The sequence below is a fragment of the Polypterus senegalus genome, chromosome 12 (genome assembly GCF_016835505.1).
Source record: "Polypterus senegalus isolate Bchr_013 chromosome 12, ASM1683550v1, whole genome shotgun sequence".
NCBI classification, from domain to species: domain Eukaryota; kingdom Metazoa; phylum Chordata; class Cladistia; order Polypteriformes; family Polypteridae; genus Polypterus; species Polypterus senegalus.
In genome coordinates, this window is record NC_053165.1 from 14118722 (window position 1) to 14145046 (window position 26325).

A 26325-nucleotide genomic window follows, 5' to 3' on the forward strand; every position below is an offset into this window, starting at 1 on the left:
AAACACTTCTTAAAATCTTAGCAAAAGCTCCCACCTTTTATTTTACAAGTGATGTATAAGTGACTTATTTTTTACTTTTTAGTACACTTTTTAACTTAAAAGTGTGTTTTTTAAAAAGTATTTATATATATATTATTCTACCTTATAGACAGTACAATTTGAATAGGCCCCAGACCTCCTGTGAGGTCTTGCACTAAATAACAGCGTTATTTTGCAAAAGATGTCGCCTTATGTGGCTGGTATCGTCATACACACTCCAGTTGTCTTGTGATGACTAATGAGGGATAGATTAAGATATGCATAGCAGGCAATTAGTTGAAAAGAACTGAACATATGTCATAGGTATACATTATGTACAATCTGCCTCTGGTGTGCTTGTGATGGGAGAGGTTAAAGTCCTTAGCTTGCAATCAAGTGAGAATAACTGAACACGATTTAAGAGGTGTATGTTTATTTTTAGTCAGATTAAAATTTAATAAATTAAGCACAAATGTTTTTATAGAGTCAGAATGGCAACGCAGTGGTAGCATTCATGACTTGCGGTGTCTGGGTCTGCATGTACTGTAGTTTGTACCTCCTCTTCTGTCAGTTAATTGCATGTTGCTGCAATGCTTAACCCCTCTCTCCACACACGTTCTCAATGTTAATGGCAGCAGCAGGCCAGATCTTTGAATACTGGAAATGTGTCAGGCATACTACTCAGTTAACAAAAAATGTATACTTGCTGTGAAGCAAATAATATCCTCCCTCTTTGATTCCACAACCTCAGCACCTAAACATTCAAGGTATGAACACTTGCGAGTGCACCATCAGATCATACTGTTTGAAAATGTCTATAATTAATAAGGGGATTAAAACTGAACAAATGCTTTATTTATAGGTTTCTGTTAGTGGATTTTATGAAGCAGACTGTTTTTTGCTTGTCTACCACATTTGGTTATTGCTATATACTCGGTGCTGTTGTGATAATCATTAGTTCCTGTGACCCAAAACTGTAATTTAAATGTACCCCTCATCACGTGATTAAATGTATACTTAAGACTTTTGTTCAGTTTTTGTCAATTGTTGGCATGCTATGCATGTCCTTAATTTTCACTAGCTGTCGCAGAATATTCGGAGCACACTTGTGCACAATGATGCTGACCACACCAGGCAATATATTCGTATAATAATGCAATTCTTCTTGCAAAATAACACAATAAATGTTTTTTTGGTACTTGTGTGTTATAAACCCTCCATTAATGGCAATGACCTTTTCAATGTTATACTTAACATTAGAAACTTTGCGACAGAAGTAATGTTTCAAAAGTAATAAAATTTTAAGTATTCTTGTTTTTGTTTTGTAAATAATCAAATGTAAACAACAATGGAAGTTTTTCTCTTGCCTGTGTCTGTGACAGGGTTATGACACATGAGTACCATTTTTTTTGAACGGTGGAATAAGCTTCCATATTAAGGTACTCTCATTGATTTCATATGAAACACCTGGTCAGATTTGACCCGAAGGCATTTTAAGAGGTAATCAAAATCAGGGGTAAAAAACTCAGTACCTGCTTGCTCTAATCAGTAGAGTTGGGGGTCAAGCACTAGCTGCTAAGCTCAATTTTGTTAAGTGAATTAAATATATGTAAAACCAGAGTTCCCAATATACATCAGAGTCTGTAAATTCTTATATTAATTTATAAAATAACTATCTTTAAATTTAACATTCAGAAATACTCAAGTTCCAGGAAAAAATGCTACTGGTCTCAAAATAGTATGAAAATGTGATTTATTTTAAGTGCAACTGCAGTGAAATAATAATCACTTTTATTTGCCAGTACTTAATGTAAATTAATTTAACTTGGTAGCTTTGGAGCTGGTCAGAACTGAGCACAACATCACATAAAAATAACAGTTAAAAATAGTTGGGGAACACTGTAAGTTATAAAGAATCTGTGCAAGTATAAATGAAAAAATAAAACGGTGTATAGAATATATGTACACACACAGATAGATTAAAACAACATTTTTTAGTTACTGGAATTTTTCATGCATTATTTTACAATTGTTTTAAATATAGACAGTATAAAAGATATATACCAGAGGTCTTTCCAGTTTTAATTTGATAGAGCTGTACAATATTAAAAATTCTACCTCCAGACACTAGAGAGCAGTATTGTGTTTCCAAAAACTACATGTCCCAGTACCCTTTGCTTGGGATGTCGTTAATTGCGGCACTGGCATTATGGGAAACAGAACAACGACGCAGACATTTTATTTGTTCAGTCAGTCATTATCCAACCCATGGTTACTGTTTAGTAATTATTAGTGGGCGTTTATTAACAAAACCTCAACAGTAGTACTGCCAGCGTCGTATTCGTGTTATATTTACAAATACGTAAGCATTTTTGAGAGGTCGTTTTAGCTATTTTTGTAAGTAAGAAATGCTTGCTGTAACAATTTTGTGATAATCTAAACGGCAACCTAGCTTCCATCTTGGATGCATACTTGCTTCACTGAGAGAACGAACTACGTTAGAAGGGCGTCTTGATTAATTTATCTGTTTAAATGGTAATTTTGTATTTCCTTCAGTGTCTTTTCTTTACATATTTAGTATGAAAGTGGGCAGATTTTGATTGTAATATGTTTGCTAGAGTTTAGGTGGGGACTCGCCTTTGCCGCAGCCAAACCTTACGAGTCTTTTAGCGTCGAGTAGGTTGCGGTGCGGCGTTTCAGTGGCGAATGCTCTGCTGAGGAGATTCCTCGCCCTCCGCCACTTCCCGACGGGTCATAGTTATGGCGAGACGAGTGGATTATAACTCGGTGCATTTTACACAAGTGCCTCCGTGTCATACAATAAATGTCACTGTTTTTGTTGCAGGTATTTCAGCACGGTTACAGAGGAGCGGCAACGTTCAACGCCTTCCACAGCATGGGCTCTGATCGACGGTAAGAGCTGAATGGCTTTTAACCGTGTATGGGTGACATTTTTCCTAATCAATTGTTTGTGCTTGGTAGGAATTTTAATTCTTGCATTTTTTTTCTACTATTGAAGCGTAATAAATAGCTTTTTACGTGAAGTTACATTTGAAGACCTGTGGTGGTGTTAACCATTTTTCAAATGACCCCTTTTTAAATAATAAAGGCGACGTGAAAAGTTACTTCGTAACCGAGTAAATGGGTGTCTATTTTTAGGGTGAGTCGGAGTGAACGTAGTGGGAGGTATGGACCGGATCAGGGTCGAGATGAAGGTGAAGTGAGACCTCGCAGAGACCGAGACATAGATCGGGAATATGATCGGCGTTGGACCGAGGAGCGGAGAAGTGATCGTTATGAAGATCGAAGAAGCCGAGACAGTCCAGAGGTTAGATTTTATTTTATTTTGCTCATTTTAAACTGAAAAATTTTCTCGATTCAATTCTTGTGCTTCCACATCTAACTTGCCGCGGATATTCTCTAGAACCTGATAGAGCCAAAACCTTATTAAGCACTTTTGTTGGATGTGTGCTTACCAATTTTTGTTTATACTGCTGACAGTAAAAATTATGTATAAATCATTATTCTTAGATGGTTTGCTAGCAATATGTCCTGTAGTAGAATGCAGTCCTACTAAATAGTAGTTGGTCAGTCATTTTTCTATGCATTAAGGGGTTCTCAACTGCTATTTTGGAGATCTGCAAGTTCCTTAAGTTGAACCTGTTTAATAAGGCTGTTTTTTTTTTGGGGCATGGGTTTGTGAATTTATGATTCAGAACTTGGCTGTTAATTGTTGCTGGTTTCCTTAACCAGCCATCAGATGTTGGTGTAAATGACAAAGATTACCAGCACTCCAGCTGACATGTTTCCATTTAATATTGTGTACATGCATCATGAAATACCTGTTTTGTTAATGTTTTGAAATAAATGAAAGAAGGGAAAGACCACAATACAAATTGATAAAGTTCTCAGAAAACCGTTTTTGCTTTGGAAGAATGAAAGCTCAAATAAGCTATATAAATACTAAGTTTCATCATCTTTTAGAACTGGCTGCTAATGATGAAACTGGTTGCAAAGAAAACCTACAGTCACTATAAACCTCCCCGGCCTCTAATTGAGTACCCTTGATCTATATCTTATTTGCCCAATTTGTAATAATGGGAGGGCCAAAGCCTGTGCCAACAATATCGGTACTAGGCTGTCATAAGATTTGAATTCCAGTAAAAAAACAAATTTACTATATTAAACAAAATAGACAGCTTGGCCACACCAGACTTCTCAAAATTCTGATGATTGTATAAATATTGTCTTTTACTATTGGCATGACTTAGGCTATATCTCAGTAGAGATTTAGCGTAGTTAATAAATATATATATATATGTGTGTGTGTGTGTGTGTGTGTATATATACAGTGCCCAGCATAAATGAGTACACCCCCTTTAAAAAGTACAAATTTAATCAGTAGCTCAATGAACAAAAGAACAATTTCCAAAATTTTCACAAGGCTGAGTTATATCGAACACTTGTTTAACTCCATAACATGAAATTAAGGTTAATAATATAACTTAGATCACAAAATCTTCAGCTTTACTCAAAATTGGTTGAAGCAAAAATGAATACACCCCACGACAAAAACTACTACATCTAGTATTTTGTATGACCACCGTGATTTTTAAGGACAGCACCAAGTCTTCTAGGCATGGAATGGACAAGTTGATGACATATTTCAACATCTATCTTTTTCCATTCTTCAAGAATAATCTCTTTTAGAGCCTGTATACTGGATGGAGAGTGATGCTCAACTTGTCGCTTCAGAATTGGGTTCAGATCAGGAGACCTACTTGGCCATTCAATCACCTTCACCCTGTTCTTCAGAAATGCAAGAGTAGCTTTAGATGTGTGTTTTGGATCATTGTCGTGTTGGAAAAGTGCACGACGACCAAGTGTACAGAGTGATGGCAGCATCTTCTCCTTCAGTATAGAGCAGTACATTGTTGAGTTCATGATACCATCAATGAAATGTAGCTCCCCAACACCAGCAGCACTCCTGCAGCCCCACATAAGGACACTGCCACCACCATGTTTCACTGTAGGCACCATGCATTTTTCTTTGAAATCCTCACCTTAACGATGCCATACAGTTTTGAAACCATTAGTTCCAAAAATGGTGATCTTTGTCTCATCACTCCAGAGTATAGAGTCCCAGTAGTCTTCATCTTTTTCAGCATGGGCCCTAGCAAATTCTAGGCGTGCTTTTTTGTGCATGGGCTTTAGGAGAGGCTTCCTTCGTGGACGATACCCATGCATGCCATTCCTCTGTAGTGTGCGCCGTATGGTGTCACGGGAAACGGTCACTCCAGTTTGGCTTTCTACTGCTTTAGCTAACTGCAGTGAACTAGCATGGCGATTTTCTTCAACCCTTCTCATCAGAAGACGCTCCTGTCGAGATGTTAACTTCCGTGGACGGCCTGGACGTCTCTGTAAGATGGTTGCACTTCCATCTTTCTTAAATTTTTGGATCACTTTTGCTACAGTATCTTGATTGATATGTATTACTGATCTTCTTGTAGCCCTCATCTTTTTTGTGTAAAGTAATGTTTTCCTTTCTCAGATTTTTTTGACATTTCTCTTCCATGTGGAGCCATTGGTGACAGCATGAAATGGGAAGGGCTTTTCTTTAAGTAATGCCCTTTTATAGTCACCTGTCTGCTGGACACCTTTTAAATGAATCGTTAGATTCGCCTGTGGTTGAATGCATGTTCATTAGAATTTTGTAGTCTTAAGTGTGGCATTTCTCCTAAGACTATAATTGGGGTGTACTCCTTTTTTTCAACAAATGAAATGGCTGAACAAATGGGCTGAAATGAATTTGTTAGGAAAATCACTCTTTTGTGTGTGCAAATTAAGAAATCTTGTTTGCAATCAGTGGTATTTTGTAGTATCTCATAGAAAATGTTGATACTGAAAGGAAACTAAAGGTTTTCTGACAAATGTAGTGGGGTGTACTCATTTATGCTGAGCACTGTGTGTGTCTATGTGTACATATATACACACACTATATGTATTATATATATGTGTACATATACACACACAAATATATATATATATAAAAAAAATGGAATTTAGTTGAGGCATTATGAACCATACTATTTCCTCTTCATTGTATTTATTTTGTAGACACCTGTATTCAAAGTGTCTTGCAACACATCAGTAAAATGAGTTAATTGTTAGGAAACTATAAAGTTAAACCATGCAGAAAATTGAAAGCACATGCAACAAACAATGGTTATATATTTGGAAGAAAACTAACCATCTTTACAAAAAGATAAAATACACAAATAGCTTCTAGACATCAGTGAATGGTGTACAGAGCCCAGCCTGATAGCTTGAGTGCCAGGTTCCATTACTGTTGGAATTTTGTGGATAGGGAATAACAAACTGCATCTCTATTCTTTTGAAGCCTGTATAGATGTAGCAAAAAATGTAACCTGAGACCAAGGGTGTTTTTTTTAAATGTGCTACTGATTTAAGTCAGATACCTTGTGAAAATAAGGTCCTTATCCACTACTTGAATACGTTTTAAGTTTCATTTAACTCGAGAGTACAATTGACCTTTTTTGTAATGATTTCTCAAATATACAAATACCAAAGCAGATAACAGAGCTTTCACTTGATTCATCTTCTTTACCTTCCAAATTGCTAATTCAGAGTTTATCTGATTTTAAACACAGGCTTTACTGATAGGTACATCACTAATATTGTTTTAGTTTTTAAGTTTTATTACTTGGATTATTTCTACATTTGAATAATGCCTCTCTTAACAGCATAGAGACAGGAAAAGAAGGAACAGTGACAGATCTGAAGACGGCTATCATTCTGATAGTGAGTATCAGGAGCAGGACTATCGAGAAGAACCAGGTGAAGAGAAAGAAAGTAAAACCATCATGCTGCGGGGCCTTCCTGTTCACATCACAGAAAGTGATGTAAGTGTTAAGTGGAACTTTTAATTGTTGCGTATTTATTTCTGAACAGTGTGTGCCTAGAACTTATTTGAATATTAAAAAGCAAAACAAATATAATGGAATATAACCTGGTAGCCAAAAATAAAAATTGCGCTTGTAGTAATGGTTGACTGCTTTAGTGTAGAATGTAAAACCTACTTTATTCTGATGTACCATTTTAACATGTTCACCTTTTTCGTACTGCTTTAACATGATGATTAGTTTTTATTTTGGAGAAATATAATGAACAAGCATTCCATCTATTGTAGAGGCTTGATTTAAGTTACCCACAAACTAGGCAATCCCATGCCCCCCTACCGAAAGCGGGTACATTACTAGACTTTTGACTGTGTGTATTTATTTATAAGAATAAACCATCTATTGTTAAAGGAACAATTTCTATAGTAATAATTTTGTGACATTGAAGAGAGAAATGTAATACCTCTTAAAGAATGAGCTATGTGTTTTTGTATTTTGACCCTTTACATTTTCCTATCAATTCACCAAGGAAGCCAACTGCAGATGCTCATTGTTGTAATGCAGTGTTTTACGACTGTTGGTCATCTTCATAATATAAGGAACAAATCAGTAATTTCCTTTTTAAAAACAAAAAAAAAAAACCTTCAAACACTGGTCCACACCTGGCTTCATTCTGATTTATAAACCTGTTTTTAGAATGGAAATACGCCTTTATGTTGCTCAATACTTGCTAAGGATTGTGAACTTGTCCTGTAAACAGGTGTTTTTTTGTCACTGTGTTCTGCAAAAAAACAAATTTAATCTCAAAATGCTAGCAGCTGTTTCCCAACACTACTGAGATATATTGGGGAAAAGGTAAAGGTATGCTAGGAGCTACCTAGTTAAATTACCTATTTACGTGGCCTGGCTTTCATCTTCTGAATGACACCATATAGCATGTAGCATTAAAATTAGAACGTGTTCTTACTGAAGGCATGAAATCTTGAACTTTCTTTGCAGTAAACCCTGTCATGTATAACCTAGATGAGAGGACTGGCCTTAGTACCAATTTTGAGGGGATAAGAAATACATATGTATAATGCAAAGTCTTATTTACTTCAATATTTTACCATAGAAGCAGGATAAGACCATTTCTAAAGGTTTGATTGACATAATCATATTTGTATCACCAGATTCATGCTGCTTTGGATTTACTAGAGGGTCCCCAGCCAGCTGATGTCCGACTAATGAGAAAACGAACAGGTGAGAAGTGTTTGTTTGCTGTTGTAAGTTTTCCTTCCCAGTGTTTCTTTAAAGAAGTTATTTCCTACAGGTTCAATATATCCAATACAAACTTAAAATCTTGTTTGCCATAGCTAAGGAATTGCACAGTTTTCAAGTTTTAACAGTTAGAAAAACTTAGTTTAGCTTAATAATGGTAAGTAGATTTTTTCTGACCATTTAATGTGTCCATTTTACTTTCAAAAACAGACTATTTCACTACTGCATGGTTTTCATTTTCAAAGTTTGTGCACGGGTGTGAAGTAAAAATAGTGAAGATTTCTTGCTATGGCAAAGATTGAAACCAATTTTCCACGGCAGTAACCCTCAGTTTCATATATTGGGTGTCTTAAGTTGTGAAGCAGCTTGTGACACAGAGAGAGCTTGAATTGTTTTCCAAGGAAACTGACTAACACAACTCCCGTCTATATCTGAATGCTGTCTCTAGGTATAAGCCGAGGTTTCGCCTTCGTGGAGTTTTATCACTTGCAAGATGCTACCAGATGGATGGAGACCAATCAGGTTGCTTCAATCGCCAAGTCTAGAATTTACCTTGGGGATCACAACCAAAAATACACAGTTCAGGAATTGAACTTTTTAGTTTGGTCAAAGAGTACTGTACAGTTCACAAGAGCAAGAGGGGTTCAGTTGTAGAAATTCAGTCTTGAAGCCTGTGTATGCAGTGGTATTTCTAAGAGTATAAAAGTACCAAAAATTACTATATGTTGCAGCACTTGACAGATGAAGCTGTATGTTCTAGAAGTAGTTGTAGCTTTTTACAAGTGCCAAAGTTTTTTTTATTTAAATTACATTAATTTGCATTCTGATTTGGTTGCTATCTTTTTAAATCTTTAAAAATAAGCTCTTCATTTTTATATACCACAAGTATTAACATGTATTTCTAGTTAACACACAAATGTTTGAAGTTTGGCATGAGCATCTTTTTTTTTTTTTTTTTACAATGATACATTTTGAAGTGCTTTGCAAAAGCATACACGGCTGGTTCCATTACTGCAGTCATGCTATATTTTAATGCTAACATGGGTGTACTCTGAAAAGAGAGAGTTTTAGAAAGTGTGGCCTACTTGGTGGACTGATACCACTTGTAAGGGTTCTCCTTGCTTGTACTTGATGATTCTGTGGTGCATGTCAATTGAATTGAGTATCTTCAGAAAATTAACAGCTGGGTTTAGACCCTTTTGTTTTGGTGTTGTATTATACATTCCATGTACTCTGTTTAAAGCTGATTTCTTTGTGTTGGTTTTAGAAAACTCTGACTTTATTGTAAATTGGCTTATTTGTTTTTGATTGTAACCATCTTTGCATAGTATAGCATACACATGCCTGATGAGTAGTTTCTGAATTGAAGAACAGGGAAATTGGGTGGTGCCCAATGAATATTTTTGAGCAGACAATAAGTTTTTCAATTTTGTTACACTTTTTTATATTTCAGGTTTTCATTAATAACACTTATTTGGCTTTATTTGTTTGAAAATATTAAATACACAAGTCGCCTTTCAATGCATTTGTGTGTTAATTTAGAACGTGTTAAATTCTTAAGTTGCTAAGAAAATGAATATAAAACAGTCAAGTGTCCCTCTTGCTCTGTCTTAAAACAATGCAAGCATTAATGTTAATTTGTATAGCCCTCATAAAAGCATTCTTGTATGATCCTGATGATGATGATGATAGAAAACTGCCCAGTGCTTTTTAGGCAGGGATACGTTTTGAATCCAGTTGCAAGGCTGCTTCTAAAGTAAACTCTTGTTGTTTCACTGCATTCAGTCTCCTTTGAGACTTGTTTTTCCATGGCTCCACTGTTCCCTTGGTTTCCATTTCACATGCGCTCTGCCTCTGAGTCTTGGTCCATTTTACTGATGTCCATTTATGAAATTTAAGAATGGACCAAGTCCAGGTCAGTAGCATTCGGGTCCCCAACACTTAAAAATCTCACCACTGTTCACACAAATTGCTTTTTCTTTGACAAAACACACAAGAGTTGACATTGTTCACCAAAACTTTGAGAGCTTCGATTTTCCTTGGGAGTTTAAAAAAAGATTTTTTTAAAAATAAATTGTTTCCCATTTCATACTACCAAGAATGTGTAAATTAATTAAAGTTGTTTGGTTTTGCAGAATAAGTTGGTGATTCAAGGCAAGACAGTGGGTATGCACTACAGCAATCCACGGCACAAATTTGAAGACTGGCTTTGCAACAATGTAAGTAAACTGACTATTTGCAAACTCTCAGAAGGAAGTTCTACTGAATTCACTTATATATCTAAAGTTATTGATCTTTTCTTTATTTACAAAAAACAATCAATGTTAATTTTTTTTGTGTACTCTTGCCTATTTCAAGTAAAAACTTATTGTAATTTGAATCCATTAGATGAAACCCAAACAGAGGTAATTTAAAAATTATGAATGATATTGCCGGGATAGTATCTAGTCCTCGGCAGCCCTGATTTTAAATTGTTTTAAAAATATTGGTTTCTACATTTTCTTAAACATACAAACCTAATAGGTTGTCTCAAACTATCTTTGTGTCACCAGCATCTCATAGCAGGTTATGGAAGTAGTAACACATGTTGAACTTGAGGTCCAAAACCAATCCTGCATTTAATGCAAAAAAAAAAATAAAATGGAGGAATCCTAAAGTGTCGCGTGTTTTAGTTTGTGTTTGTAGTACGTATGCTTTCAGTTTGCACACCATTATTATATCTTCGTGGTGTGCTGTTGGCAACCATACAAATCCAGAAGAGCCAATGCAGACAAAACCGTTAAAAATTTGTGGGTAATGGCTCGCAGATAGAATTAAGGAAAAATCCATCAGTTCAGGTTAAAGGATATATTGTCTCAAAGTCCACATAGTCAGGTGATAAATACAGTACATCTACACTTCATTACACCTCTATTTTGTACCGTTGTAAAAGTGAAAAATTTTGTAGCATGTTTTATAGGTGTTTTTGGTTCTTTTCAAAGCAGCTCTTTAAACCTGTTCATGTTAGTTTTTAAACTGTCAGCGTGTCGTGGATTGTCTTTCCAACCCAAGCGGGTATACTTTTTGATGAAAATGTATTCAATTTTGTAAAAATGTACAGATTACTGTTTTTATGTTAATGTATATTACTTGATTACATTACTGAGGGGAATGTTCTTAATGCACTTTGATAACTAATTTCCTGGATTCTTTACAGTGTGGCCTATACAATTTCAGAAGGCGGCTTAAGTGCTTCCGGTGCGGTGCTGCTAAAGTAGGTAAGAAAAGACCCCAAGTGCTTACCTGGCTTAGTTCACAAAATGGTATTGTATTTATCCTTTAATCTGAAACTTGGAGTTCTGGAATACAAGTTCAAATAAGCTAATGTGGTTCAAGTGAATAACCTTTTTTAATAGCCTGTAAATAATCAAATATCTTGTTGCTATGGTGAAGATGTTTTCATGGATTTTATTAGAAGATTTTAGCAAATGGTATTTAAAGCCAGTACTAATTAATGGTGGCAAAAGCATGAATTTGTTTTGCTCTTGCAGTGCTATAACTTCATACCATTGTAAATTTACTTTCTTTCTTATAACATGTTTTAATTAAGTAGACTGCCCTTAAAGCAAATGGAAGAGTAAAAACAAAAATGTTACAATTTGTGTTTTTACTAGATTGTGAATCAAACAATCCCAGTGGATTACCAGAAGCTCAACAAAGCAATGATTATTATGGTGACAGTAAGTATCAAAAGTGTAATGCCACTGCTCCATATTTCCAAATTTATTTTTCAGAACTAAGTCTATTAAACAATTTTGTACAAATAGGCTTTCCTTTTTAAGTATAATTTCCCCTTTAAAAATGAGGAGGTAAATTGCTACCTTTATTCCAGTAATATTTTCTTCTTGCTTTGGCAGCTATCATCTTGAGAAATATTGCCCCTCTTACAACAGTAGAGGCCATCATAGCTGCTCTGGCACCATATGCTAACTTGTCAGTCAGCAACATTAGACTCATCAAAGATAAACAAACTGGACATAATAGAGGTTTTGCTTTCATTCAGCTATCGTCACCTTTGGTAAGGAATTTCACTGGAAAAAGTACAATTCAGTTTGAGTAAATCTGGTATTCATATTAATAAAGTATTTTTCTTTAAAGGAAGCTTCACAGCTTCTTTTGACTCTTCAAGGCCTACAGCCTCCCTTGAAGCTTGATGGTAAGACCATTGGGGTGGACTATGCAAAAAGTGCAAGAAAGTAAGTCAACCAAGCCAAGTTATTTTTCCTTCTACCTCCCATTCCACCCATGATGATGTAATAATTCTACTTTATTTCTTAACAAAATCCATCAGGGACCTGCTGCTTCCAGATGGCAATCGAATCAGTGCATTTTCAGTAGCTAGCACTGCAATTGCTGCTGCACAGTGGTCATCAAGTCAGGTAGGTTATAGATGATTTTTTTTACTTGTTATATGGTGTCTGGTACTCTTCTATATCATTTAGTATTTAATAGAATATGATTAAATAAATTGTTTATGCATAAAACCGGTTTATCTTTCGGCTGCTCCCATTAGGGGTTGCCACAGCAGATCATTTTCTTCCATATCTGCATATGTCCTCTGCATCTTGTTCTGTTACACCCATCACCTGCATGTCCTGTCTCACCACATCCATAAACCTTTGCTTAGGCCTTCCCCTGGCAGCTCTATCCTTAGCATCCTTCTCCCAATAAACTCGCCATCTCTCCTCTGCACATGTCCAAACCAACGAAATCTCACCTCTCTGACTTTGTCTCCCAACTGTCCAACTTGAGCTGGCCCTCTAATGTACTAATTTCTAATCCTATCCATCCTCGTCACACCCAATGCAAATCTTAGCATCTTTAACTCTGCCACCTCCAGCACTGTTTCCTGCTTTTTGGTCAGTGCCACCGTCTCCAACCCATATACCATAGCTTGCCATTTCACTCTTGCTGATACCCGACTGTCACAAATTACTCCTGACACTCTTCTCCACCCATTCTACCCTGCCTGCACTCTTTTTCACCTCTCTTCCACAATCCCCATTACTCTGTACTGTTGATCCCTGCATCCTCACCATTCCACTGACCTCTCTCTCATTTACACACATGTATTCTGTCTTGTACCTACTGACCTTCATTCCTCTCCCCTCTAGAGCATACTCTCTCCTCTCAAGGGTCTCCTCAACCTGCTCCCTACTATCGCTACAGATCACAATGTCCTCAGCAAACATCATAGTCCACGGGGACTTCTGTCTAATCTCGTCTGTCAACCTGTCTATCACCATTGCAAATAAAGGGCTCAGAGCCGATCCCTCATGTAATCCCACCTCCAACTTTGAATGCATAAAACGTATTTATAATTCTTAATTTCTGTCATTGAGAGGAACTCTATGGGTTTTTTGTCCAGAAGACTCTTAAATTTACATAATGGAAAATTTGCGCTCTAACTGGAAAGTAAAAGAATGTCTCTGGTAGTAGAGGTGATTCAAGTTTTGGTTTTGGGCAACATTCCCAGAAATGAGGAGTCTGCTTGGCACATAATGAGAGCACATATAGGAAGCTAGAAATCTGGTACTTCATTATAAATGGAAGATAGCCTTTCCCAGTGGATCCTGAGTTTGTGCGAGTCCTGAATTTTAGGTGGTAATTAGTGCACAAGTTTGTCTATCTCGGCTTGCCTAGAGGTAAGCATATGAAGGTTACTTGGCAAAACAGCCATTTGAAAATCTAGAAAGTCCTTGTTAAAAAGTCGACTCATTTCAATTGACAATCCTTTATTGGCTGATAATATATGGACCCTGATTGTTTAAAGCATATTTATCAGGCTGCACAAAGGTTTTATGCATAATTGATTTGAATTTTGATCTGTTATTAATTTAGAAACTGATAATAGGCACCGTTTTTATACTGAAGCTACCATAAGTGATGGCATAATTAATTTGAGTAAATTCTCTCTAGCCTCTGCAAGGAGTTGAAGGATCAGCAGAATATGGTTATATGCAAGAAAATTATCCCTCATTCTCTCAGGTAAGATGATTTACTTGAAAAGCTTAAATAGCCAAAGTCCATTCTTCATCCTCTGGGTCTGTGGGATGGTGTTTTTTTTTTATGGTTTTAAGAAATTAAAGGTAGGAGGGGAAAAAATACCATTTGGGAGCTTTTTTAATGATATCTACAACTAGATCAGTTTTATTTTACTCTGAAAACATATCACCCATTTGCTTAAAAATGAATGGGTCAACTAGATTTCCTAAAAATGATGTAGAACCCTTGCTTGTGTTGCCATTTATTGCTTTAGAAGTAGTAATCTACAAAATATAGAAAAATTATTCTAGTTGATATTAGTAAAATGTAATTTTAAATGTTAAATAAAATTGGGTTGCAATTGTTATGTATTTTGGCAGCAGTACAACTGGCCATTGAGGGTTGGCTTTGGTACATTTTAAACAATAGTGTCCCTGACTGTACTGTTCTGAAATTGCACAATTTATAAATCGAGTTGACTATATTTCATTTTGGTTGTGTTCTTGTCCTAATCCAGTATGGCCAGGATTACCAATCATACTACCAACAGCAAAACGGAGACACTTCAGCAGTACCTGCTGGAGGTAGGTGATATTTTCAAATTGGTCTGGACAAGTGCGTGTGTTACATTTTTAGTGATTCCCAACAAATTCAAGGCTTTTTAGTAAGAAAATTGGATTCAATCTTTTTTTTGCATTTAAATGGCAATCTGTTGTATACTGACAAGGTAGTAATTATGCTTTGTATAATTTGAGGCTCAGTGTTCATTCTGTGGTGTTGTGTTTTTTTTTTTTCCCCTCCCACCCCAATCAGATGCTGCCACTGAGAAACCTGCTCCTGTCACCACAGCAGTTGTTGTTTGTCAGGGTGCACAGCTTTATTCTCAGCAACAGACCCAGCAAGCTTCACAGGTGCTATTTAATGTATTAAATGTTAAATGAGTTCTGAGATTACTCTGAATCATTCTAGTAATTTAAAAGTTCTATGCACTTCAAACAAGTGTGTATGTCTGCTTAGAGATTTCCGTGAAGGCAGAGTTAGTGTTTTTATTTGTGTTTGGAAATTGGGCACCAATTTAGTTTTAGCTGTAAAAAATTGCTTGATTGCTGCACTTCTAAGTTTTTTTTTTCCAAGATTAGAAATGCTCATTTGATGATCTTGAATTCCTTAATTAAGACTTATTTTATATGTTAAAATTTAGGGTGGTGCTGATGCTGCTGCTGAACAAGAAGAGTCTCCCTCACAGTTACCAACTCCAGCTGCTAGCACCGAAACCAAATTTGGTATGAAACCTTTGAATTGGTGAATATAGGTTTAGAGCTGTTGCTTTTATGTACTTGAAAACTGTAGTGTGGCTAAGTATTGGTTCGTGTTTTGCTGAAATGTAATTTGGTAGCCGATAATGGTGTACAGTAATCCCTCGCTATATCGCGCTTTGACTTTCGCGGTTTCACTCTATCGCGGATTTTAAATGTAAGCACATCTAAATATATATCACAGATTGTTCACTGGTTCGCTTTCTGCGGACAATGGGTCTTTAATTTAGGTTACATGCTTCCTCGGTTTGATTGCCCAGTTGATTTCATACAAGAGACGCTATTGGCGGATGGCTTAGAAGCTACCCAATCAGAGCATGTATTGCATATTAACTAAAACTCCTCAATGCTATAAGATATGCTTCCCGCGCTGTGCTTGTTTGCTTCTCTGTATCTTTCGCTCTCTCTGCCTGACGGAGGGTGTGAGCAGAGGGGCTGTGTTTGCACAGAGGACACGGACGCTCCTCTACAAAATGCCGCTTTATCGCGGTGCTTCTGTATACTTAAAAGCATGTATTGATTTTTTGATTGTTTGCTTTTCTTTGCGAGCGCTCTCTGACATTCTCTGCTCCTGACGCGCTCCTTTATGACGGCGCTCCTTTGAAGATAAGATATGTTTGCATTCTTTTAATTGTGAGAAAGAACTGTCATCTCTGTCTTGTCATGGAGCACAGTTTAAACATTTGACTAAAGGGTGTTATTTCATGTCTAGAGGGCTCTAATAATGTTAACAGGGTGGGAGAGTTTATAAGGGCTTAAAATATATAAAAATAACCATACAAACATATGGTTTCTACTTCGCGGATTTTCACCTATCGCGGGGGGGTCTGGAACGCAACCCCCGCGATCGAGGAGGGATTACTGTATTCATGACATTCAAGACAGAACAAATGACTGGAGTTCCCCAACCCCCATTCAAATGTATCTATAGAACCTGTGATTTCATAGTTCCATGATTTTTCATGTTGATTGCGCAACGGTTTCTTTTAAAGGTACAGGCAATACTAAAATTTATACATTTTAAAACTAACAAATCCTTTCATGAGTTTTTAACAGACATGTTTAATGTGCAGTATTTTTCTAACTCCTTCCCAGCTGTTCCTGATACATCTACTTACCAATATGATGAGTCTTCAGGATATTATTATGACCCACAAACAGGACTGTATTACGATCCTAATACTCAGGTAAAAAGACATGTTACGTACAAGAATTTGAAATTCATCATTATGAGAATACTTTAAATCACATTTGTCAATTGTTGAATATTGCCTTTTTTTCAGTACTATTACAACTCACAAACGCAGCAGTATCTTTATTGGGATAGTGAAAAACAGACTTACATTCCTGCTTCAGAAAACTCTAGCTCATCAAATAGTCAGATGTCTAGTTCAAGCCCTACTTCGGGTTTACCACCTAACAAAGAGCCCAAGGAGAAGAAGGAAAAGCCAAAGAGTAAGACGGCACAGCAGGTATCTGTTTTTCTTTCGTTAAATATTCAGGTCTCTGCTTCTATGGGTAATTCTGATTTAGAGGTTATTTGAATTGCACTTAATGTTTATGTATGCTTGGTAAATAATAATCTTTACTAAAAATAGTGATTTGACATGCTGAACTGATGTGTTAATGGTATTAGTTGGGTAAAGGTTAACTAAATTTTTTTTCTCTGTTAACTGATGTGTAGTGATGGACAAGAGGATAAAATGCAAATTATACACTAGATCGCTGTGGGGCACTCTACTGACTTTGATCGCAACATCTTTTGCACTATATCTTTTACCATATTGCATTCCAAGATTCCAAACTTTTGGAACTTTTTTCCTCCCTGCTGAAGTGTCACCCATTGCACGGCTACACTCGGATCTCAATCTGGATGGTTCGTCGTGTGGTGGGTGAGGCAACACGCTGTAATAGGCGCATGCTGCCAACTTACCCCCTTCCTTCCCTGCTTTCTACTAGTTCATATGTATGCTGTGTAATAATAGTACATAAAAATGTACACAAGAGTGAATGACGTACTACCAAACCACAAGTGTAATCTTTGTCAGATCCCAATTTGAGTTAACGTTCTGCAAAAGGACTTTATATATAGAACTCATTTGGATTTCTGCGGACTAATCTTAATTACTGTATTTAAAAATCACTATAGGAGCATCTGTTGTAGCCCTTATCAGTTTTGCTAAGAAGTAGCATGATGGTGGTTCATTTCATAAAATATGAACAAAGTTTTTTTTTTTTTAAAGAAATGGCAGAACATTGTGCATTAACTCTGTTTTGTGAATTTCTTTAAATTGCTCACAGAGCCAGATCTGTCAATTACAATGTTTCAAGCAATGCAGTTGTACATTTTGTTTGTAGATTATGCAAACCTCACCAGTCTACTGGTCATTTACATTGTATTTACAAAGTTTTTACTCTGTTTACATCTGTGTACATGAAATTACAAAAAGATACATTTTATTGTAGAAATTTTTTACCTGGAACAGTTTATACACAAACAGTAATATATTGGACAGTACTACTGCTTTACATCTATAGCTAGAAAGCAATTTGGGGAGTAATTGGTATTCTTGCAGTGCCTAAAGTACTGCACTGTCCTGTCTCTCTGAAAACCCCTTTTTCTATCATCCAGACTTGTTTTGCTCAGTATGGCAGTGTGTTTTTTTTTTTTTTAATTAGTGAAACATGGCTAGTTGTAAACAGTGTTTCAGGAGAACAATTGTCTTGGTGACTTTACCGTACTTGGCTTTACTTCAACAGTGTAAAATGTTATTTTAAGAACTATCAAACTTGATGTCAACTATGCAGTATTTTGCATCTGTTCTTTCCTTTTGTTGTAAGGTGTGCATAAGGTTTGATTATAGCATTTAACATTGCTTTGGCAGCTGACTAAGTAATGGATATTTTCTCCTTAGATTGCAAAAGATATGGAAAGGTGGGCAAAAAGTCTAAACAAGCAGAAAGAGAATTTCAAAAATAGTTTTCAACCAGTAATGAAAGATGAAGAGAGAAAGGAGTCTGCTGCTGCAGATGCTGGATTTGCACTTTTTGAGAAAAAGGTTGGTTGTGTTGAGCACACGTTGTTTCAAAATATGTATAGTAAGCAAGATACTTTGAGGTTTTTTTTATTATTACTGTTTTCTTAGTTTTAATTTCTGAATTGATTAGCTAGTAATTGGTCATTTTGCTGATTTTTGTTAATGTGAAACTACTACACACTCAGTACTGACATATCACCAGCTTGCAAAGTGAAAACGGGCTAGGAAAGTATACAATGAGGAACATAAGTATTTGAACACCCTGTGATTTTGCAAGTTCTCCCACTTAGAAATCATGGAGGGGTCTGAAATTCATGTTGTAGGTGCGTTCCCACTGTTAGAATGTAAAAAAAAAAAAAAAATTCAGGAAATCTCATTGTATGATTTGTATGGAATTTATTTGTATTGCACTGCTGCACATAAGTATTTGAACACCTGGCAATCGGCAAGAATTCTGGCTCTCAAAGACCTGTTACTCTGCCTTTAAGAAGTCCACCTCTACTCCACTTAGTAGTCTTAATTAGTAGCACCTGTCTGAGCTCTTTAAAGACACCTGTCCACCCCACAGTCACTCGGACTCCAACTACTACCATGGGCAAGAGCACAGAGCTGTCAAAAGACACCAGAGACAAAATTGTGGACCTCCACAAGGCTGGAAAGGGCTACGGGGCAATTGCCAAGCAGCTTGGTGAAAATAGATCAACTGTTGGAGCAATTGTCAGAAAATGGAAGAGGCTAAAGACGACTGTCAAGTCTCCCTCGGACTGGGGCTCCATGCAACATCTCGCCTCGTGGGGTATCACGGATGATAAAGGTGAGGAATCGGCCCAGAACTACATGGGAAGAGCTGGTCAATGACATGAAGAGAGCTGGAACCACAGTTTCAAAGGTCACTGTCGGTAGAACACCATGCCGTCATGGTTTCAAATCACGCATTGCACGGAAGGTTCCCCTGCTCAAGTCATCACATGTCCAGGCCCGTCTGAAGTTTGCCAGTGACCATCTGGTTGATCCAGAGGAGGCATGGGAGAAAGTCCTGTGGTCAAAATAGAACTTTTTGGTCCAAACTTCACTCGCTGTGTTTGGAGGAAAAAGGAGGAGTTGCATCCCAAGAACACCATCCCTACTGTGAAGCATGGGGGTGGAAACCTCATGCTTTGGGGGCGCTTTTCTGCGAAGGGTACAGGACGCCTGCACTGTATTAAAGGAGAGGATGAATGGGGCCATGTATTTAGATTTTGATCAACAACCTTCTTCCCTCAGTCAGAGCACTGAAGATGGGTCGTGGCTGGGTCTTCCAACATGACAATGACCCGAAGCACACAGCCAAGATAACCCAAGGAGTGGCTCCGTAAGAAGCATGTCAAGGTTCTGGAATGGTCTAGCCAGTCTCCAGACCTAAATCCAATCGAAAATCTTTGGATAGAGGGAGCTGAAACTCCGTGTTGCTCAGTGCCAGACCCGGAACCTGACAGATCTAGAGGAGGTCTGTGTGGAGGAGTGAGCCAAAATCCCTGTTGCAGTGTGTGCAAACCTGGTCAAGAACTACGGGAAACGTTTGACCTCTAATTGCAAACAAAGGCTTCTGTACCAAATATTAACACTGATTTTCTCAGGTGTTCAAATACTTGCGTGCAGCAGTGCAATACAAATAAATTCTGTACAAATCATACAATGTGATTTCCTGAATTTATTTTTTTTTTTACATTCTGTCTCTCACAGTGGGAATACACCTACAATGTGAATTTCAGACCCGTCCATGATTTCTAAGTGGGAGAACTTACAAAATTGCAGGGTGTTCAAATACTTATGTTCCTCACTGTAGTTTCTCCAGCAGTACTGTAGCAGCATAAAGTGCAGTTACATTATTTGTGTTTTTATCGTCTGTTTTTGTGTGAATTTGCATTAATTATTGCATGTTAATATTAAAATACTCATTTCTTAGTACAAGCAACATGTAATTAAAATTGGAGCCTTATTGCTTCCAGTATTGAATTTTACAACAAAACCTGTGAAGACTTGATCTAATTACCCACTTTGAATGTACCCTTAAATTAGCAAGTAAATCGTATTGACCAATTCATGAGAAAATTGGTAATGGAATTTGACTCTAAATATCTTGGCCGATATTTTTTAAATGGTCGCTTAAAGTGCCAGTTGCAGATCCTACCTTGTAAGTACTGTGAACATGATTAATAAATGTGGTAGGTCCCCTGGATATGGCGTCCCTGCCCCAGGGTGGGAAAAAAAACGTGTTCAAATTGCAATGTCTCCCAAACTTAATAATGACACCAGGCTACCTCTACGATGTTATGTACATGTGCGGTCAGACTATCAGTCTGTACATTTCACTTACATTGTGTGATTGCAGTTGGCATTGCTTTGGTTTGATGAACCCTTAGATCAATAACTCATATCGATGGATTATGACTTCAAGTGAAAATGTGGTTATTTCATGCTATATGTAAGCTTTATCTTTTACATAATGGATTTTTCTTCTGTATTCTACAATGTGAAGCAACTAAAGAAAATTGCAAAAACATAACTGCAATAGAAATGAAAGTTCAGTTCTTAATCTTGGGACGAGGCAGTGTGTTTCTGGTGAAGTGTGATGTGACTGTCCCCTATTGTGGAAGCACTGCTAAATTCAAATTTTTTAATATTCTGTTGTAACTTGTGTTAAAGATGATGAGTTAATCTTTGCATTAATTTGAAAATTCAGTTTACCTTTATTATAGGTAGCATGTTGAAAATGGAAGATATCTGCTAACTGTATTTTCCTCTATAGCAAGGAATCCAGGAGAAGCAGCAATATCTGTCCGAGATTGTAAATAACGGAGATGATGAAAATCTATTAAAGGTAGGTGTAATTTACACATGAAAAAAAATAAATCCTAGTCAAAGTATTCAACTTTGCCACATTTGTTTTTTAAAAAACCTTCCTGAATGTGTGTGTTGGCAGTTATTCCTAACTAATCTTTTGTCGTTCACCTATAAAGTAGTTAGTTAAATTTCACTTGCATTGCTGACAATTCTTTTTTTCAGTATAAACTTGTACAAAATAAGTGTCTTTAATGTAATTTTTCTATTTCTGTTAAAACAAATACAACTTAAGATGAAAATAGTTTATTTTTGAAAATCTTAAAACTGTCTTTAAATGAAGGATTAAAACCAATTTTTTTTTTTTTTTTTCCATTTCTAGTGTGGTCTAGTGGCTGCATATAGTGGAGACAGTGACACCGAAGAGCCTGAGCCAGAAAAATATGAGGAAGGCATAGATAGGTTGACAGACTGGAAAAAGATGGCATGTCTGCTTTGTCGGAGACAATTTCCAAACAAAGATGCTCTAGTCAGGCATCAGCAACTCTCTGAACTACACAAGGTACCAGGAAACTTCATTCTTCTGTTTCATATGGATGGTTTGGGTCTTGGGTTCAAATTTTAATTGTTTTTGTAATGTTTTATTGACTTGAAATAGACAAGTGTCATTATCATGACTTGAAGTTAAAGCAATTTCTAGAGTGTTCTCAATTTAAAATTTCAATTTGGGTTTCCAATTTATGTAACTAAATGTACTTCCTTTGGATGGAAGTCTGCTGTGTTAACAGTTAAGAGATGGGGTTTTGGGGGTTAACCCCTTGTCAGGCGTTAGTGGTTGTTGCTAGGTCCTATATCCAGGTTAGAAGAGCTAGAGCATTTCTATATTAACTCCTTTTAAAACCAATGGAGATATTAACTTCTTAACTCTTGAACAATTTACTGTTTTTGTAATAGCAAAACATGGAGGTTTATAAAAGGACAAAATTGACAGATGCAGAGTTAGAAGAATTAGAAATGAAAGAAACAGAGGTAAGTGGGAGCATTTTGATGAAATGCGTTTGCTCCCCATCCCCCCCCGGTGCTCTCCCTCCATCTCCATTCATTTTGTGTCTGAAACTTAGTAAATTTTGCTGAAAGATGTCTAAATTCATTTGTCATTTAGATTAAATATAGAGATAGAGCAGCTGAAAGAAGAGAGAAGTATGGTATTCCAACACCACCTGAGCCCAAGAAAAGAAAATATTATGAAGCCCCTTCTGTGTAAGTTATAAATTGACTTTGCATGTGTGGGATGAATGGATAGAAGTCAGCCATTTTCTTTTTGTGGTCCGAATGCTGCTTAATATATTCAGATTTTAATGTTTTTCACATATCCAATGTGTGCATGAAAATATTTTGTGAAAAAACTGTAGGGTTGTTTTGTATTATTGTGAAGAAGTATGACTGCATAAGTTTTATTGGCAAACAGGTGTAACTTTTAAATGTGAATTTGTGAAAGCTTTTTCTGCATGGGCATTTTTTAACCTGTTAACTGCTAGATTTTCAGTACCAAAATGATTTTCTAATTTGTTTTGTTAATAAATCCTTTATCAGATTTCATGTGCATTTTTTTCCTTTCTAGAAATTATGAGCAGCCTACTAAGGATGGATTAAATAGTGATAACATTGGCAGCAAAATGTTACAGGCTATGGGTTGGAAGGAGGGAAAAGGACTTGGAAGAAATCAACAGGGCATTACAGCGCCTATTGAGGTTAGTGCCAATGTTTAAAATTGCTTAATTCTTGGGTTCATATCCTAGTTTTTTTGTAGCGCTAGACTATAATAGCAAGACATGCTTGTCTGACTGTCTTCACTTGATACTCCCCCTCAATCTTTTCAGTGAGTTTAATGCAACAAGTCACCTTTCGCAGCCTTTTTCACATGGCCAGGATGACTGGATAGAGAATTGGGCATTTTTTGTAGATTTATTTTTGCATAAGGCAATATACACGCGAGTGAGAAGAATAAGACGATATACGTAAGGCCTCCATTTCCTTATTACTGTTAACCCATTTGCTTGTGCAGATCCAAAATGAGATGAATGAAGCAGATAAATTTATTGTATTCATTCTGTAATTTGGATTCAGATTAAGAAAGTGATAATGAGTATATTGTAAAGCTCACTGTTTTCTCTTGTCTCTCTATGATCAGGCACAGTTGAGAATGAAAGGTGCTGGCCTTGGAACAAAAGGGAGCTCTTATGGTGTATCTGCAGCAGATTCTTATAAAGATGCAGTTCGTAAAGCAATGTTTGCCCGATTCACAGAAATGGACTGAGTTTTTGGATTCTGTGCATAAGTGGCTTTGATTACTCTAGAGTCATGGTTGGGCTGACCATAAAATGAAGAAGAGCTGTCGAGTAATTCCGGAAGATATCTGTAGATCTTCAAGATTGTTGACTGGGCCGATTATGGTGGTGCTTCCTTTTCATCATGGTAATCCTTGGTCTTGGCTATTGCAGGGAATGGCAGATATTGTTTCATGTATCTGAAAGACTAAAAGGTATTCCAAGGACGAAATGATGCAGCATAAAATTCAGACATACTTCATGTGAATGTCTGTTTTTTTTTTTTTCAGCTTTGCTCATTTGTTTCTGTTGGTTTGTTTCTGTATATGTATTTAGTTTGCTCTTGAGATGGTACTTGTTGCATACAATTGCTACACAGTCCAAGCAAGACCCTCTGTCTTAAGGTCCTGAGTGTCCGAGTGTTGCCCTCTGTCTTCCATGAAATTCTTTGCAGTCTTCTCGGGTTTCAGTGAAAACAGGCTGTGCTGGACAAGATTTCTATGATTCACTTTTCATGCAAATGTCGGTGTACATGTCATGGTATAGAGTTCTGTGTGCCTTTTACTAGACACTGCTTCTGCATATTACATTCATTGTTTTAAGTGGATAATTTGGATGCTTTTTGTTAATATAAATTTGTATATATTGTAAAGTTTATAAATATTTTTTGTTGAAAGTGTTTGTAATTCAGTTTGTACGAAGTAAATGTTTTTTCAAATATGCTGTCCTTCTTTCCCTCATTTTGTGTAAAACTTTGTATTATAGTTTTTTGTTTTGTACAGAGCAGGTTGTTCACCTCTGAATTGTTTTACACAAGTAAAAAAAAATGTAATTATAAACTGAGGTGTGATGAATTTTGTATCCTTTAAATGATTTATGGATCAGTTTGCCAAAGGAAGGAACAGATTTTTTGTTATGAGTTTAATGGTTTACTTCCAAACTGCTTCTAAACTGCTTAAAGGTAACTCGTTTTGGTTTATGAATCAGTGGCTGAGGAAAGCTCCATTCCTGTTTTTCTCACTTTGTGAGCACTTTTCCATTCTGTTTAACGATTTTTCTGTTCTGCCAGTGTAGCACATGATTTCATTAAATTTCATCTGAAGTGTATATATGTAAGATGAAGATAGTGTATCATTTTAAATTATAAAGGCACCCTTTTTTTTGTCTTGAACCATTACAAAGGGTTTAATTTGGAAAATGGGTGTAATGGGCCTGCACAAGGCTACTGGTTATCCATGGTTTGCCAAGTTGTCTGTGATTTTGGACTCTTTGGAAGTTGTTTATTTTGGCTTCAAGACAACAATGTGCATCAAACCTAAGTATTAATTTTATCAAATGGTGTGTTTAATCTTATTTGACAGATGTTCCACCTATAATATATATAAGCAAGAAACTAAAGATCCAGTTTCCTGAAAAAACCAAGGATTGGAGTTGTGCAGCCAGAATAATACTCTAGGACTGAAAATAAAGTGAGGGCTGTTGAGCTGTGAGGAGTGCTCTTGTCCAACCCTTCTCAAATTAGTTATGCATTACAAAGCCACTAATTTGGTATCTTTTAAGCCATTAATTTCATTCCCTATAAAACTGGTGCTGGAATAAAATAAACCAGTAAGGCCAAAAGACCACATGCTCTTTCTGGGTATTCCACAGTTCATAAAGGTGTTGCCATAAACAGGACCAGCTTGCTGAGCTCTTCATCTTTCCGGCACCATTGGTAACGCAGTATGGAGTTGTAACACAGTAGTAGTAGTGTGTATTGAAAAGTAACAACAATTTTTACCCAAAGTATGAAGAAATGTTAACAATTTTTACCCAAAGTATGAAGAAATGTTAATGATCCTAGTGATTTTCAAAGACATTAAGCCAAAGTAATCAGTTTTTTTTTCTCTTTATGTTCAATTTCTGAAAGTGGTTCTAAAATTACAACTGGTGATTGTCAGGGGACTGATTTTAAAATCAGTCTTTAAAGGACACAAAGTGGTGAGATGGTTTTCAATTTTCTTTTTCAACCCTGTTAAGATTCTTGTTGCTGCTGGGTTGTATTTTTGCAGTAGGGACTGAGAAACTAGATAGGGGTGAATGGTCAGTAAAATACAGAGATAGTCTTGATGAAAACTACTCCATTCACCTTTCAACAGGACACAAAGCGGAAATGATACAGGAGTGTACTCTGGGAATGTCCTTGAATTGCCCAGATATAAACTTATCTGGAGAGACCTGAAAATAGCAATTGCGCTGAATGTCTGCTGCTTGATGTAGTCCAAAGCTTGAGAGGATCGGCACAGAAGGGGGGCAGAAAATCCTCAAATCCAGGTGTCAAGTCCGCCCCAAGGAAACTCCAGTCTGGAATTGCTGCTGGGAAATGGTCTAAATACTCCCTGGGTTCACTGTAATGTCCATTTACTTGGATTTCATTGCACTGTGCTGTTTAAACATAAGCTGATACAAAGAAACAAATCTTCTAGAGCTTAAAGGGATTTTCAAGTCCAAGTAATTTGTTCACAAACATTGTGCATAAAAATGATAAAATACACAAGCCCTCTCAAAACAATCAGGAACATCTGTAGGAAATACTGTTTTTTGGCAGTCTGTCACTTGGACT

General features: G+C 36.6%; 1 protein-coding gene across 3 annotated transcripts; it reads left to right on the plus strand.

The window, feature by feature from the left end:
- Nucleotides 1-2239: 2239 nt before the first annotated feature.
- On the plus strand, nucleotides 2240-24562 carry rbm5 (RNA binding motif protein 5). Of its 3 annotated transcripts, none has more exons than XM_039771920.1 (25): nucleotides 2243-2553; nucleotides 2864-2931; nucleotides 3178-3346; nucleotides 6783-6941; nucleotides 8111-8180; nucleotides 8647-8720; nucleotides 10334-10417; nucleotides 11395-11455; nucleotides 11852-11917; nucleotides 12095-12255; nucleotides 12336-12433; nucleotides 12529-12616; nucleotides 14157-14225; nucleotides 14740-14806; nucleotides 15036-15133; nucleotides 15424-15505; nucleotides 16634-16725; nucleotides 16822-17010; nucleotides 18454-18597; nucleotides 21365-21436; nucleotides 21779-21958; nucleotides 22351-22425; nucleotides 22559-22656; nucleotides 23018-23147; nucleotides 23588-24562. In XM_039771920.1, exons 1-25 carry the CDS (start codon nucleotides 2551-2553, stop codon nucleotides 23711-23713), a joined length of 2523 nt encoding a protein of 840 aa, XP_039627854.1. In that variant the 5' UTR covers nucleotides 2243-2550; the 3' UTR covers nucleotides 23714-24562. The 3 variants fall into 3 exon arrangements, with proteins under 3 accessions (XP_039627856.1, XP_039627854.1, XP_039627855.1); XM_039771921.1 differs by having other exon boundaries at nucleotides 2243-2380; XM_039771922.1 differs by lacking the exon at nucleotides 22351-22425 and having other exon boundaries at nucleotides 2240-2553.
- Nucleotides 24563-26325: the final 1763 nt, after the last annotated feature.